This window comes from Oncorhynchus nerka, linkage group LG5 (genome assembly GCF_034236695.1).
Source record: "Oncorhynchus nerka isolate Pitt River linkage group LG5, Oner_Uvic_2.0, whole genome shotgun sequence".
Lineage (NCBI taxonomy): Eukaryota > Metazoa > Chordata > Actinopteri > Salmoniformes > Salmonidae > Oncorhynchus > Oncorhynchus nerka.
Genome location: NC_088400.1, coordinates 49,494,136 through 49,508,135, shown reverse-complemented (window position 1 = coordinate 49,508,135; position 14,000 = coordinate 49,494,136). Strand labels below are relative to the sequence as shown.

At 43.5% G+C, this 14,000-nt stretch overlaps 2 protein-coding genes across 2 annotated transcripts in view; one reads left to right on the top strand and one right to left on the bottom strand.

The window, feature by feature from the left end:
• Nucleotides 1-9,523, top strand: part of LOC115129562 (transmembrane anterior posterior transformation protein 1 homolog) — a 38,876-nt gene extending 29,353 nt beyond the window's left edge. Inside the window, exons 8-14 of the mRNA XM_029660051.2 lie at nt 210-290; nt 1,200-1,309; nt 2,307-2,366; nt 2,500-2,568; nt 2,839-2,915; nt 4,017-4,183; nt 6,523-9,523. Of these exons, the coding sequence (XP_029515911.1) occupies nt 210-290; nt 1,200-1,309; nt 2,307-2,366; nt 2,500-2,568; nt 2,839-2,915; nt 4,017-4,183; nt 6,523-6,863 (905 nt within the window). The 3' untranslated portion in view covers nt 6,864-9,523. The remainder of the gene's footprint in view (nt 1-209; nt 291-1,199; nt 1,310-2,306; nt 2,367-2,499; nt 2,569-2,838; nt 2,916-4,016; nt 4,184-6,522) is intronic.
• A 1,686-nt stretch (nt 9,524-11,209) lies between these two features.
• LOC115129163 (src substrate protein p85-like) lies at nt 11,210-13,569 on the bottom strand. Its single transcript, XM_065018193.1, has 3 exons — nt 13,550-13,569; nt 13,250-13,404; nt 11,210-11,900 (listed from the first exon to the last, which is right to left on the bottom strand). Exons 1-3 carry the CDS (start codon nt 13,567-13,569, stop codon nt 11,731-11,733), a joined length of 345 nt encoding a protein of 114 aa, XP_064874265.1. The 3' UTR covers nt 11,210-11,730.
• Between the last annotated feature and the right edge of the window lie 431 nt (nt 13,570-14,000).

The following is a 14,000-nucleotide window of genomic DNA, read 5'->3' as shown; positions in this document are numbered from 1 at the left end:
TCTTTGAAGATCCAGTCTGTTTAGCAAGTTACACTTACTTCCAAACCACACAGGATTCCGACGAATAGGATATTTATGCCAAATGATGTATGTAGATTTGAAAGTACATGGAACAAATGACTGCCCTTTTTTGTCGATAATACATAGAATCATGTACCAACATAACTAAGTATTAGCTAGTTACGAATATGTATGTATTTGCATTTTAGATATCAAGGAACGGTTCACCAGCTACGTACTCCTTCTCATCGTCTGCCTCAGGAACATGGAGCAGTTCTCATGGAGCCCAGGTAACCAACATGCAAAGGGAATTCTTGGATCCATTTTATTGTGTTCACAGGAACGGGTGATTTAGTTGGGTTTTTTTTACCCCCGTTTTTCTCCCCAATATCGATTTTGTCTCATCGCTGCAACTCCCCAACGGGCTTAGGAGGCGAAGGTCGACGTGTTGGAGGAAACACTGTTCACCTGACTAAAGCCTGCAGGCACCCAGCCCGCCACAAGGAGTCGCTAGAGCGCGATGAACCAAACCCTTCCCTAACCCGGATGACACTGGGCTAATTGTGCGCCTCCTTATGGGAATCCCCAATCATAGCCGGTCGTGATACAGCCCGTGAGCGAACCCGGGTCTGTAGTGACGCCTCTAGCACTGCGATGCAGTGCCTTAGACCGCTGTGCTTCTCAGGAGGCCCACAGTTTGCTGCTACTGCTGCCGTTGAAAAAGTAATCACCCTGATCCTTGGTGCCCTTTTTAAAGCTGTTCCATTCAACCCCTAGTGGATAAGACATTGTGATGATGATAGTGCAGCCCTACTCTCATCACCTCCATCCTATATGACAGCTCTCTTAATACAGTCAGCTGGCCCTGACAGATTTGGAATGTCAGTAACGGTGATGATGCTAATGTCGTACCCTGACCGGGTCTGAGCCTTATGGCGTAACCTAGACCTCATCCAAAACCATTTTGGGCAGACTTGCACCGCATGGATATGAAGATTGTATTTTATCTTGTGTTCGAGTCGAATCCACCACTGTTTAACTTATTGTACTAAGCCTAAAACAATATATGATTAAACCAAGAAATCATTAAATGTACAATTTGAGTCAATTAAAAAGAAAGACCAGACATTCGGTGAGGTAAAGAAAGAATGGTGTAGATTTTAGAAATTCACTTCACAAGTCAGTTGTCTCGTCTCCAGATCATCTCTGGGTGTTGTTACCTGATGTCTTCATGGTGATCGCCTCCGAGATCGCAGTGGACGTCATCAAACACGCCTTCATCACCAAGTTCAACGAGATCACGGCAGATGTAAGGATCACACGGATGATCACTAATGATTCGATGAGTTGCCGATAAATGAACTGAAAACCTTTCATTTCGCACACAGTCGCACACCAAGAGGGAACGGTGTATTTTGAGGTCAATCCCATTTTTAATTCACCCACTTCAAGGAATTAATTGAAATTCACAGTTCGCAAATAAAACAATCCCCATTAGAAATACATTGCACTTTTTAAAGTCTTGAATAAGAATTTCAATTAATCTACTGAATAAATTGATTAAGAAAACACATTTCCCTCTGGGTGTGTGACTGTGAAATGTATGTTCACTGGAGAGGGTCTGCTTCGTTCATGTTTGAAGGAATACACCATGGTTGGCTCTGTTGTTATGTACAGCGTGGCACTGTTGTTTAGGTTGCCTCCCACACTGCTGTGTGCCTCAATCTCTGTAGCGTGCCACGAGTCCCTCCGCTCCCCTCTGCCCTCTTTCTAAACCACAACACATTATGCCCCAATAGGGCTACTGGGCTAGCAACGTCATCATCCTCAGCCACAACAACGAGCTGTCCTGTCAGTCATGACCCATTCCCAGCTCTTGTGTGGCGAGAAACCTTGCCTAAGACCTGAAGGCATTCGATCGAAGGGCTGACACAGTCTTGTGGCGCATAGGAGATGCGGGTTTGAATTCAGTCGGGATACATTGGTGCTGTTTATTCCGCGAGGAGGGGTTGGTCATAGGGGGGAGGAGTGTAATGGCGGCAGGTTTGGTGAACCGTTCTCTCGCGTGACAAGTAACCTTCGCTGAGACCTGAAAACTGCCTAGGTTTTCGCTCAGCCGGCTGACACGGTCTTCAAATCCAGTCGGTCATACTCACTTGTGGTCCAGTCTTTATCGTATCCGTGTTTTTCTGCAGAGCCATGGCAGATGGTTACAAGCTTCATATCAAACAACCGTAGTGATACATTCTAATAATGAACTAGGTGTTCGTCTCTGTGATGATAACATGGCTGTTTTGTATCCCCAGGTATACAGTGAATACAGAGCCAGCCTGGCCTTCGATCTCGTCAGCTGTCGGCAGAAAAACGTACGTAGCATCTCTCGAACACAGTGATTAGGCATCCAGCTCCACTGTCCCTACAGTTTCAATCAATGTTTTTTCTTCTTTTTCCACTGCTGTAGTTGATGTGTGGTTGAGGCTTGTTTTTGTCAATGGGCAGGCCTGCACAGACTACAGCGATTCCGTAGCCAGGAGAATGGGCTTCATTCCTCTTCCTCTTGCAGTCCTGGTAAGATCAGCCTTGTACACCAGTCCAATGCAGTGGTTCCCCTTCCATGATATGTAGATGGACAGTGTGTTTTAAGTGGGCACTAATTATATGCTTTTGATTGCGTTTTTTATTGATGTCAATCAACTAAACAGTTCCGTCTTTGTATAACGTTGTTTATTAGTTGCACGACAATGTAGTTGACATAACTACATTTTGTTGTCTTGATTTTTATTTCTGATTAACTGTAATGTGTTTCTGCTGAAGCTTTTTCGATTTTGTAATTGACAGCTAATCCGAGTGGTGATGAGTTCAGTGAATGTACAGGGAGCCCTGTCCTACTCCTGTGTGTTCCTCTTTTACATGGGGTAAGACTCCAATCCAGTTCTTATTCTTTGTCATGTTCGATGATTTTCAATTACATAGCATCCTTTCCACGAGTTTCATAGACAAACCGGATGTGTCAGTCCCGCAACGGCTAGCGTTGTTTGCGAGCATAGCATTCACGCGATATCCTATGCGTATTTAAATGGAGCGCCTCTGATGTTCGTGCCGGACTATTCCCATTGAGTTACTTTAGCATGGGTCTTCACGTTAGCCCTCTGCTTAGGCTTAGTTGGGGCTTTTTTTCTCTTCACCCTCCATCTTTTCTTCTTCTTTTTTTCCACCCTGTGGGTATAAACCACTGAGCAATTAGCCTGAGGTGAAATACAACGTTGTCATCTCCAGTGCCCCCCCACACCCCCTTTTTTATTATTATTATTTAATAGCTGTATTCCCAACAGACCCTGGTATCTGTGAAAAGACCACAGTCCGGCTTCCAAAAGCCTCGGGGGGGGGACCTAGATGTGGCTGTCTCTCTCGATCGTATTTCAAATGCATCATAAGCTTTAGATATGCCGAAGCCCTATTGTGTTCCTGGAGCTGTTTTCTATCCATGAACTGAGCGTTATAACCCGTCATACTCAGTGTGCGGTATATGGCTGCTTTGTGGGTAGTGTTGCTATTTTCTAATGCGCAGGGCTCTACACAGACCTTTTCTAAGTTAAAAAAATATATAACAAAAATGTAAAAAGGCAAACACTAAGAAATTTAGGAGCACAATGAAAATCATTTGAGGTATTAAAACTGGAACCCTTTATTTTTGTAGGCCCACTGGTGTTGCTAAATAGAAATTCCAGGTTGCACAGCTAAATATTTAGAGAGTAATATGGTCACATGCGAGTAATATGGTCGCACTGTAGAGCCCTGATATGGTGAGATCGAGAAACTTTTGAATTGGCCATTAAAAAAAAAAAAAGTAATATTAAATATGTGCCATACCAGTATACCTTATCTGTATTCCATACAGAATCAAATCTAGACCTGTTCACAATGGAGGGGGGGGACGAAGACACATGACTATACTGTAGTCTGCTTCTCTTCTCACTTTCACCTTGGATATCATTACTTGTCTTTTCCCTGTGTAGAATGGTGACCCTGAAAGTGCTTAACAGTATTGTGCTGCTGGGGAAGTCGTGTGTGTACGTGAAGAGAGCCAACATGGAGGACAAGCTGTTTGAGAAGCCCCCCACAGCCGTCCCCGGGAAGACGCCCAGTCGAACCAGCAAGACATCCAGGTGTACTGCCCCCTCAGGTACCCAGTGACAGACAATACCCTTGTATTTATATTCATTTACCTTCATTTTACCAGGCGAGGGAACATCTTCTCATTTATAATAATGACTAGGGAACAGATAAAAACCTTGCATGAGACCATGAAGACTTGTGTTACCTCCCTGAGCCTTTCGCTCAGCAGGCTAACACAATCTTAAGGCATGAAGAGGACTCAGATTAGAACCCAGTCAGTCACATACAGCCTACCCAGCCTCAATAAGACACTCAATTACTCATTCTTCTGAGCAATCCCAGCTTGCCAAACCCAGCCTCAATAAGACACTCAATTACTCATTCTTCTGAGCAATCCCAGCTTGCCAAACCCAGCCTCAAGCAAGCAGATGCGTATTTCCCACTCGGGTAATTGACCTCCCGCATCGCCACACGCGCACGCACCTCTCCTTCATCCACATCAAAACTGCCACTGAAATTCAAAACTGAAACTGCTGCTAGGATGCGCATGACCGAGATAAATTGTCAGTCGTGTGTGTGTGTGTGTGTGTGTGTGTGTGAGCTTCAGTTTATTTTCTCCAGCATGGCAGACGAGCCCGCTGAGAGCATTAGCGCGACAAGTGACACCACGTCACGTCAAAGCTTTTCTCACTCCTGTATTTTTACAGAACCACTGTTTTCAGGCAAAATAATCAGTGCCAATGCATATCAGGTGGGGTCAGAAAGTCACAGAATGCTTGCGTTGATATTCTTAATTAGCCCATCTGTAACTGTACTGGACCCAACCCAGCTGTCTCTTCTGGGCTGCATTAATTTAGTGCACGCCGTAGCAAAACGTTTTGCCTCGGAAAATGAATATGAGCTTCTCTTATTGGACGAGTTCAGGTAGTCACACCCTGTTTTAGTCCGTTTCATTCTGTTTGGTGCCTATTGAGTACCTCCCTGGCGAAATAGGTTACTTTTAGCCCCCTGATTCCAATGGATTCCTTAACTATATTAACAGACTACATTGCCTCGTTCTTCATAACCATTTGGTTCTAATTGGAGGTGCCATATGTTTAAAGTGCCTATGGAAAGTTTTCAGACCCCTTGACTTTGTCCACATTTTATAAAGTTACAGCCTTATTCTAAAATTTTGATTTAAAAAATAAATAAAAAATCCCATCATCAGTCTACACACACAATACCCCATAATGACAAAGCAAAAATAGGTTTGGAAATGTTTGCTATTTTATTTCAAATAAAAAACAGAAATCACATTGACAAAAGTATTCAGACCTTTTACTCAGTACTTTGTTGAATCGCGTTTGGCAGCGATTACATCCTTGAGTCTTCTAGGGGATGACGCTACAAGCTTGGCACACGTGTATTTGGGGAGTTTCTCCCATTCTTCTCTGCAGATCCTCTCGAGCTCTTGTCAGGTTGGATGGGGAGCGTTGCTACAGCTCTCCAGAGATGTTTGATCGGGTTCAAGTCCGGGCTCTGGCTGGGCCGCTCAAGGACATTCAGAGACTTGTCCTGTTGGAAGGTGAACCTGTTGGAAGGTGAACCTAAGTGCCTTTTGGCAAACTCCATGCGGGCTGTCTTGTGCGTTTTACCGAGGAGTGGCTTCTGTCTGGCTGCTCTACTATAAAGGCCTGATTGGTGGAGTGCTGCAGAGATGGTTGTCCTTCTGGAAAGCTTCTTCCATTTAAGAATGATGGATGCCACTGTGTTCTTGGGGACCTTCAATGCTGCAGACATTTTTTGGTACCCTTCCCCAGTCCCCAATTCCTAATTACATGGTTATACCACTGGTTCAGTACCACAATGCATTTTCTAAAGTAGGCCTGCTGTATCCCATGCTCATGTGTTGTTGCCTTTAGAGGAACACACATTTATTTCATGCATTCTGGGGAATACACACACGATTTGCTGCTCGCCTGGTGAAGTCTAATTTGCAACACACTCTTTTATATGCAAGTGAAGCATGTCGGCGCCTTAGGCAAATGGCTTTCTCCATAGAGTAGTAACCCATGTGCTGATATGCCTCTTCTACTTCACTCGACTTTATTTGAATTTATACAACGGGTGGGTCTAATCCTGAATGCTGATTTGGTTAAAAGCGCATTCCAGCTGGTGTCTATTCCACAAGTTACCACCGGCTAAATCTATTTACTATGTTCCATCTCACTGCGCAATCCACTGTCTCATCAGCCCAGGCAGGGAAGTTATAAACTTGATCTCCACTATAAAAAGCATGATTCGTTGCTTACTATCTATGTGTGAGTGTTACTTACCGTTAGTGTTGCTAACTATTCTCAAATTACCAAGTATTGTTTGTTCGTGTTAAATCTACCTCTCTCTCTGTCTCATTTGCCTCATCAGGTGATCTGTCAGGGGATCCGTGGTCTGAGCGGTCTCCATCCACTCCTTCCTGCACCTCCATCCCCCCCTCCTCCTCTGTCACCACCCAGCCTACTCCCACCGTCATCCCCACCCCACAGGCAGAGACTGTGGCCCCTCCCACCACTTCCCCCACCACCACCCCAACCAGACCCTCCACCAGCCCAGAACCGGACCCTGACACCCTCACCCCCTCGCCCCCTGCCACTCCCGAGCAGAAGGAGGGGGATGGGACGGAGGGCACAGAGCTCAAGCACAGGACCCCTAAAAAGGACCTGCTGGACGTAGACCGCTTTACGATATGTGGAAACCGCATTGATTGACCCCTCTGAGCCCTTCCATTGACCTTTGACCCCCCCCCCCGATAGCCACTCAGGAGAGGCGGTGAGCAAGACGCACCTCAGCACTTCTGCTCTCTTAGCGAAATCCAGCGGAAGCAGAGTATATTTATTTAGTTAGACATACAGCAAGTTATTGTGGACTCTGGGACATGCTGTTTAATTTAAGTTTACTTGCTGTTTTTCGCCTGCTGGGTTTGGGGCTCGACAAAGAGAGCTACCGAAGACTGCCAGAGGAATTGTTGTTTTCATGGCAACCTAGTTGTCTGTACCAATGATGTATATAAACCCTGGATTGCTGATGCTTTATATTGGCCATTGAGAAGCTTTGAAGCCACCGGTCGGCCATATTGGCACTCCCCAGTATTACAATTCAATGTTTCAAGGACAAAATAACATGTATATAAGTGTTTTGTTGTTATAGTGGGGACAATTACATTTAGTAGTAAAAATAAATGTTTTAATAGTATAATATAAATACAAGTATGCATTAAGATGTCTAATAGAATAAATGTGTAAAAAAAAAAAAACGAATGTAGACATTAATACATTTCTATAGCTTCTAAAATCTATTTTACAATGGAGGAGGAGTACCAAGATGGCTGCACGATGGCTTCAGTACAGCACCCCATTCCAGTCATCCAGGATGCTAGATACACTGTGTGTGTGTGTGTGTGTGTGTGTGTGTGTGTGTGTGTGTGTGTGAACACGAACGTGGAACATGAGACATTGGTGCACCTTCTCAGATACACAGCAAAAGAGGAACAAAGTTATCTGTCAATGTTCTACCGTTTTATTTGGACATATTGGATAAAAACGACTGATTAGCTATTTGCTCATCAAAAAGCTTTACCCAGTTTATTGGAATTTTGCGGGATAAAATATCACTACTGGTATGAGCTCCATTTGGTCGTGTAAAGAACATCTCCACAGAAGTGAGATTTTTTTTTAGACAGCTTTCTTTTACAGATATTTTAATCATTCAATTTGACTTAAAATAATATTTGATGGTTATTTGTTTGCCATTACCGCGCGTATTACTCATAATACATATTGCCTTTGGGGAAAAGTTCATACTAGCATTTTATGATGGCAAAAATCCCTAGTTTGCGCTGATGAAACGTTACCGTATTGTCTTAATTAAATATGCTACAGATGACAGGGTTTGGAGCTATTTCTCTTCATTTGACGCTCATGCAATGTTTTAATTACTATTGTAATAAGGATCTATTTTTGGAGCTGCCAGTTGTAATATTTTATAGTATTTTTGCGCATGGAACTTCCACTGAACTCTCTCCAAGGGTCACTTTTTGTAGTGTTCTTATGCAAGCAATGATGGAAAACTGTCCACTTTAATCTCATCTGTTTGGTTCATAACTTCACCGTGATATGAAATGGCCCTCTTTTTGGGATGATGATAATGATGATAAATAAATGAAAGTTATTTTGCAATTGTGGCAATATCCAACAAGAACTGAGTGAGAGGGGAATCTCTCGGTCAATTGTCTCCTCAGGTGCTCCCTGGTCCGAGCGAAGCCCCTCCACTCCCCCCTGCACCTCCATCCCCTTCTGTCACCAGCCAGCCCACCCCTTCCCCGCCCTCACCATTGGAATTATGATTTTACCATTGATGAATGAACATGGGGAGACCCTTGTAGAGTAGATGTTATTTTTCAGTTGAGGTAATCTGACGGTCACACTCGCACCATGGGTGACCTCACCTTCTACAGACGGGGCGATGACTCAGGTCGTGTAAATCCACCCCCAGCCAAGCACGTCTTAGAGGGCTAAGCGTCTTACCTCGCAGGCTGAGCCGGCCCTAGCTCTCTCTCCTCTCTCAGGCTTCCATGAAGCCGTTCCCTGGTAGAAGTAGTCTGGCTGGAGCCTGTCCAGTGACACGAAGCATTAAATGTACAGGCTCACTCTACGGGTTGTGTTTTAACAACTAACGTTCACGTAACTCCTACCCTAACCATATATACTGAACAAAAATATAAACGTAACAATTTCAACAAGTTACAGTTCTTATAAGGAAATCAGTCCGTTTAAATAAATTCATTAGGCCCTAATCTATGGATTTGACATGACTTGGCAGGGGCGCAGCCATGGGTGGGCCACCTGGGAAGGCATACCCACCCACATGGGAGCCAGGCCCAGCCAATCTGAATTAGTTTTCCCCACAAAAGGGCTTCATTACGGACAAGCTGGATGGTGAAGAAGCTGGATGTGGAGGTCATGGGCTGTTGTGGTTACACGTGATCTGCAGTTGTGAGGCCAGTTAGAATACTGCCAAATTCTGTAAAACAGCGTAGGAGGCATGTTATGGTAGAGAAATGAACATGTAATTCTCTGCCAACAGCTCTGGTGGACATTCCTGCAGTCAGCATGCCAATTGCACGCTCCCTCAAAACGTGAAACATCTGTGGCATTGTGTTGTGACAAAACTGCACATTTTAGATTGGCCTTTTATTGTCCACAGCACAAGGTGCACCTGAGTAATGATTATGCTGTTTAATCAGTTTCTTCACATGCCACACCTGTCAGGTGGATGAATTATCTTGACAAAGGAGAAATGCTCACTAACAGGGATGTAAACAAATTTGTACAAAACATTTGAGAGAAATAAGATTTTTGTGCAAATGGTACATTTCTGGGATCTTTTATTTCAGCTTATGAAACATGGGACCAACACTTTACATGTTGTGTTTATATTTTTGTTCAGTATATGTAAATTAACATACCATGTTCCTTACGTTTTTGTTCATACACGCACACACAGTATTTTTGTGTCCAAAAAGTTTGATCCAGAACCGAGGACAATCAGACCCAAACTCAAATGGACGCAACGACAACTAGACCTGACCCATACCCTAGTGGGTCAGGATCTAGACCAGACCAGAGTGACAAAAAATGTGGTTTATCAGCCAAGTTGCTCTGCTAGTTAACTAATAGGTATTTGTATGTTGGCTATGTCTTCTATAAGTCAATCAATTCACCTTATTAGCGTAAAATAAATAGGCGATAGGCTATTCAGGACCCGAGGGGAAATATTGGGTGTATTCCGGGTCGGGTGGAACCGTGAAGACCTCTAGCACACCTTGTGGTTTTTGATTGAATGTAGAACTATGTGTTGACGTCTTTATGAGGCATAATTGTGAGGAAACATAGGCTAAGTCGTGGTGAATGAAGATGCATGGAAATGTTGTCTAAAACAACTTGAAAGGATGAACGTACATGTATCTGATCAAAGGCTGAACTGTTTCTCATCCCAATGGGAGTCTTCTGGCAGGGTCTCCCTCAAACACCTAGGAGGAATTCAGCTACTGTACATAATCCCATTTAATAAGCATGGCATTTTGTGCATTTCCTTTTTTTCCATCGACAGATCATAATGCAGCAAAGGAAAGGAAAGCGCTGACAAAATCTCCACATTTACCTGATGTGAAGCGAAAACATTGTGACTGTAGTTGCTCAACATTGACCCCTTGTGTTTGGCTACTCTGGGACCACGTTTAAAATAGAACTCATATCCCTATTCAAAGGGTTTTTCCATTCACCTGATCTGGTTTGCCTCCCTCAGTGCGGATCTAATGTGTTGTGAATGCGCTGAAGGAAGGCGTTCTGTAGCCCTGATGAAAGGCCTTCCCACATGAAACCTGTCCAAAGGGGCCCTGGCCCGCCACATTCTTGGAAATCAACAAGGACCGTATTGTGCATGGCAATGCTGGGTGCTTCGAGGTCAGCAGAGGTGGTCCCAAAGTATTTTGTGTCTACCCTCTGGAGGTGGGGGGCAGGGTCAGAGTCCGGGAGGACATTGAACACCTGTGTTGGGGGGTGGGTTCAAGACAGTTTGGCATCTGTTTATCTGAAAGTTGACACCTTAGGCTGCACAGTCAAAAAAGCATACTCTAATCATTTTTATCTTAATATAGTCATTTTATTGGTGCAATAAACTGTTCTGAGAAGGGTAACTGACTAAAGGAACGAGAGAGAGCCCATTTTAGTGTGCCACAGCAGTATGGCAGGCTACTGTACATCTCAAAACAAATTATAGGCCTATATTCAGGAAAATCATGCACCCCAAAAATCTGAGGGGGCACAAAGTATGTAACGTGAGAATGGCTGGAGGGTGATCCTGAGGGGGGATCGGCCCCCTATCCGTAAATTGGATAACTTTTCATATACCTGAAACAGCTTTTTTTGCTGCAATCTAGAGCCATAATCATTATGATTAAATCTATGTAAAAATGTGTATATATATATGTTTACTTTTCTGCATATCTACATTTACATTTACATTTAAGTCATTTAGCAGACGCTCTTATCCAGAGTGACTTACAAAACAGTGCTGGGACAAAAGAGAGAATAAACTTTGGAAAGAAAAGGAAGGACAGTATGCGGTGCCTTGCTGAGACTCGTGGAGTAGCAAGACCAGTGTGCCCTGGGTTATGAGCACAAGGAGAGGCTGGCCAAGCACCTCTACCCCAAGCCCACAATACACAAACAAGCACATTTACATACAGATATAAACAAGTACACGGATCAGCTGCACTCAGACCAAACACACGCCCATCCGGTCTTACAGTATGAAAACTTTGTTAACAACTTAAACCAAAAGAACCAAGGTGCTAAACACAGCCAGTAAATCCAGCCTGAGCACTACATTTACATGATCAGTCCTTAGTCTGTCTAGCTCCATCTGTTGTCACTTCCTCTATTATGAGCCTGTGGCAGATGCCACGCCACCAGACAAAGGAAGTACTTTAACCTCATTAACTCAATAGTAAAACCATAAAATGACCACATCAGTAAAAAGTGTGTGTGAACATATCCTGTGTGCGTTTTCCTGCTACTAAGGGTATGTGTTAGGTGGAATAAAACCCATGTAAACACAGGTCAAACCACCGGTACCTTTCTGCGACTCGTGGAGCTGCAGTTTCTCCTGGTGGTCCCATCCCAGGGCCGACTTGTCCTGTCTGTCCGTCTGCACACCAAACTTGCCACCAAAGCCCTTCACGTAATCTGTGAAGGGCACAGAGAATATTAGAATGGATACTAAAGTGCAATGTAGGTAGGCCCAAGTTAGATAACTCAGTCTGGAAAATTCCAATGGCTGATTGGCATACAGTACATTACCGGATAACATATTTGATAACATTCTGTACTACAAAGATGGCTACCGTGTAGACCCTCAGGGACACGTGTCAGAGCCACCATCTCAACCATTGTGTGACCAACACCTGGGCTGTAAACACTGCCTTGGTGCAGTATGGGTAACAATGGAAGGTCACCTTTCCCTCTCTCTGATACCTTCAGCCTGGGATTGCGTAATCAGGGAGGGAAAGCTAATGATAAGGCAACATGTTTCCAGGCCTTCAGGAGAGTTTGAAAACAAGATTCTACAAAATTCTATTTAGCTAGTAGGATATTTGGGGCACTGTAAGAGAGAGAAAATGAGTTAGTCTGATTAGAGCGGAGGGAGGTGTAGTACATACTCTGCAGATAGATGGCCCCACACTGTCTCGCCTCATCCCTCTTGTTACACAGGCACAATAGGAAAAAAAAGTATGCATAAGGCTTGCGCGGTACACCATACACCGGGGTATTTGGAAAAAGACACGATGATGATTTTCAATAACATCAATACCATTGAATCTATTTCTGTGTTTTAATAAATATGAATATTTTGACCTACTTTTTAAGTAAATGCCTGCAGTCAACTTGTGCAATATGTTAGGAGAAAGATTGAGTTCTTCATTTCACCGGTCACATAATTTCTCATTATGAAGCTTACCAATAGTCCCCAGTCACGTGGTGTTTGTTTACAAGCACAGAACGAGACCAGAGCCTTGAGTCACTCACTGTTGTGCAGAAAGCGCCAGGTGATCAATTTACAGTATGGAATGAATAACTAAAATGTTTGCCAGCTAGATATCTTATAACTATTAAGTTGTCTAAAATGTGCTAAATGCTCTGCAGTTGTGCATTTAATGTGCTAATTTAGTAGCTAATTAGCTATCTGGCTAACTGTTTAGCTTCCTCCAAAATCAAGCAGTTGCTTGGTAACACCAGAGAATCACCTCCTGGATCAAGAGCCTCGCTGTCTAATATTTGCATTTTTTTATTACTTGTATAGTTTAGTTTGGAGACTGTACACAGTGTGAGCAATGCGATTGTTAGCATTCGCTATGAGATTTTACATTTACTTGTTAGCATTTAACCTTTTGGATTAGAGTATCAGTGGGTTTTGAAAACAGGGCCCCTTGTGTTCAGTGCTGGTATTACTGAATATCCCAGTATTGCACACAAGGTCGGGATATGACACTCTGGATACCGCCCAAGCCTAGTGTGTGCATGACAGAGGGACACACCTTTCTGAGACTCGTGCTTCTCGGTTTTGCCCTGGTACTCAAAGCCCAAGGCGCTCTTGTCCACCTTGTCCGTCTCCACTCCGAACTTCCCGCCAAAACCTTTGGTGTAATCTGGTGATACCCGGGAAAGTGGTTCTTGAGTTGTCTGTATCTGACTGGTAGTTATTCTTTTTTTAAGATGCTACATTTTTAAAACGCTAAAGCTGCATCTCTGCAAAAAAATATGGGTAAAAGATTGAAAGGAATGTGAGTCTTATTCAGTCAATTTAATAATTGCTTACTTTCCTCATGTCTACCAACCTTGCCAGCAGGCATGCCATCTAAAATGGTAAAACAAGCTAGCCACTCTAACTTGATTGGTAGCCTGAAATGGCTACTTGGTAGTTAGTTATGAGGTTGGGAGTTTGAGCAACTTCAAATTGCTAGGTGGCTAGTAGTATTACAGAAAAACAACAACAAAAATAGTACCAGTCAAAAGTTTGGACACACCTAGTCATTCAAGGGTTTTTCTTTATATTGAATATTTTCTAAACTGTAGAATAATAGTGAAGAGTGTGCAAACTTGTGTGCAAAGGGCGGCTACTTTGAAGAATCTAAAATCTAAAATATATTTTGGTTTGTTTTACAGTTGTTTGGTTACTACATGATTCCATATGTGTTATTTTGTCGTTCTGATGACTTCACTACTTTGTATGTGAACAGGAGAAATCTCAGGGGTCACCTGTCCCTGTTCCCCCTATGGGCATGACAC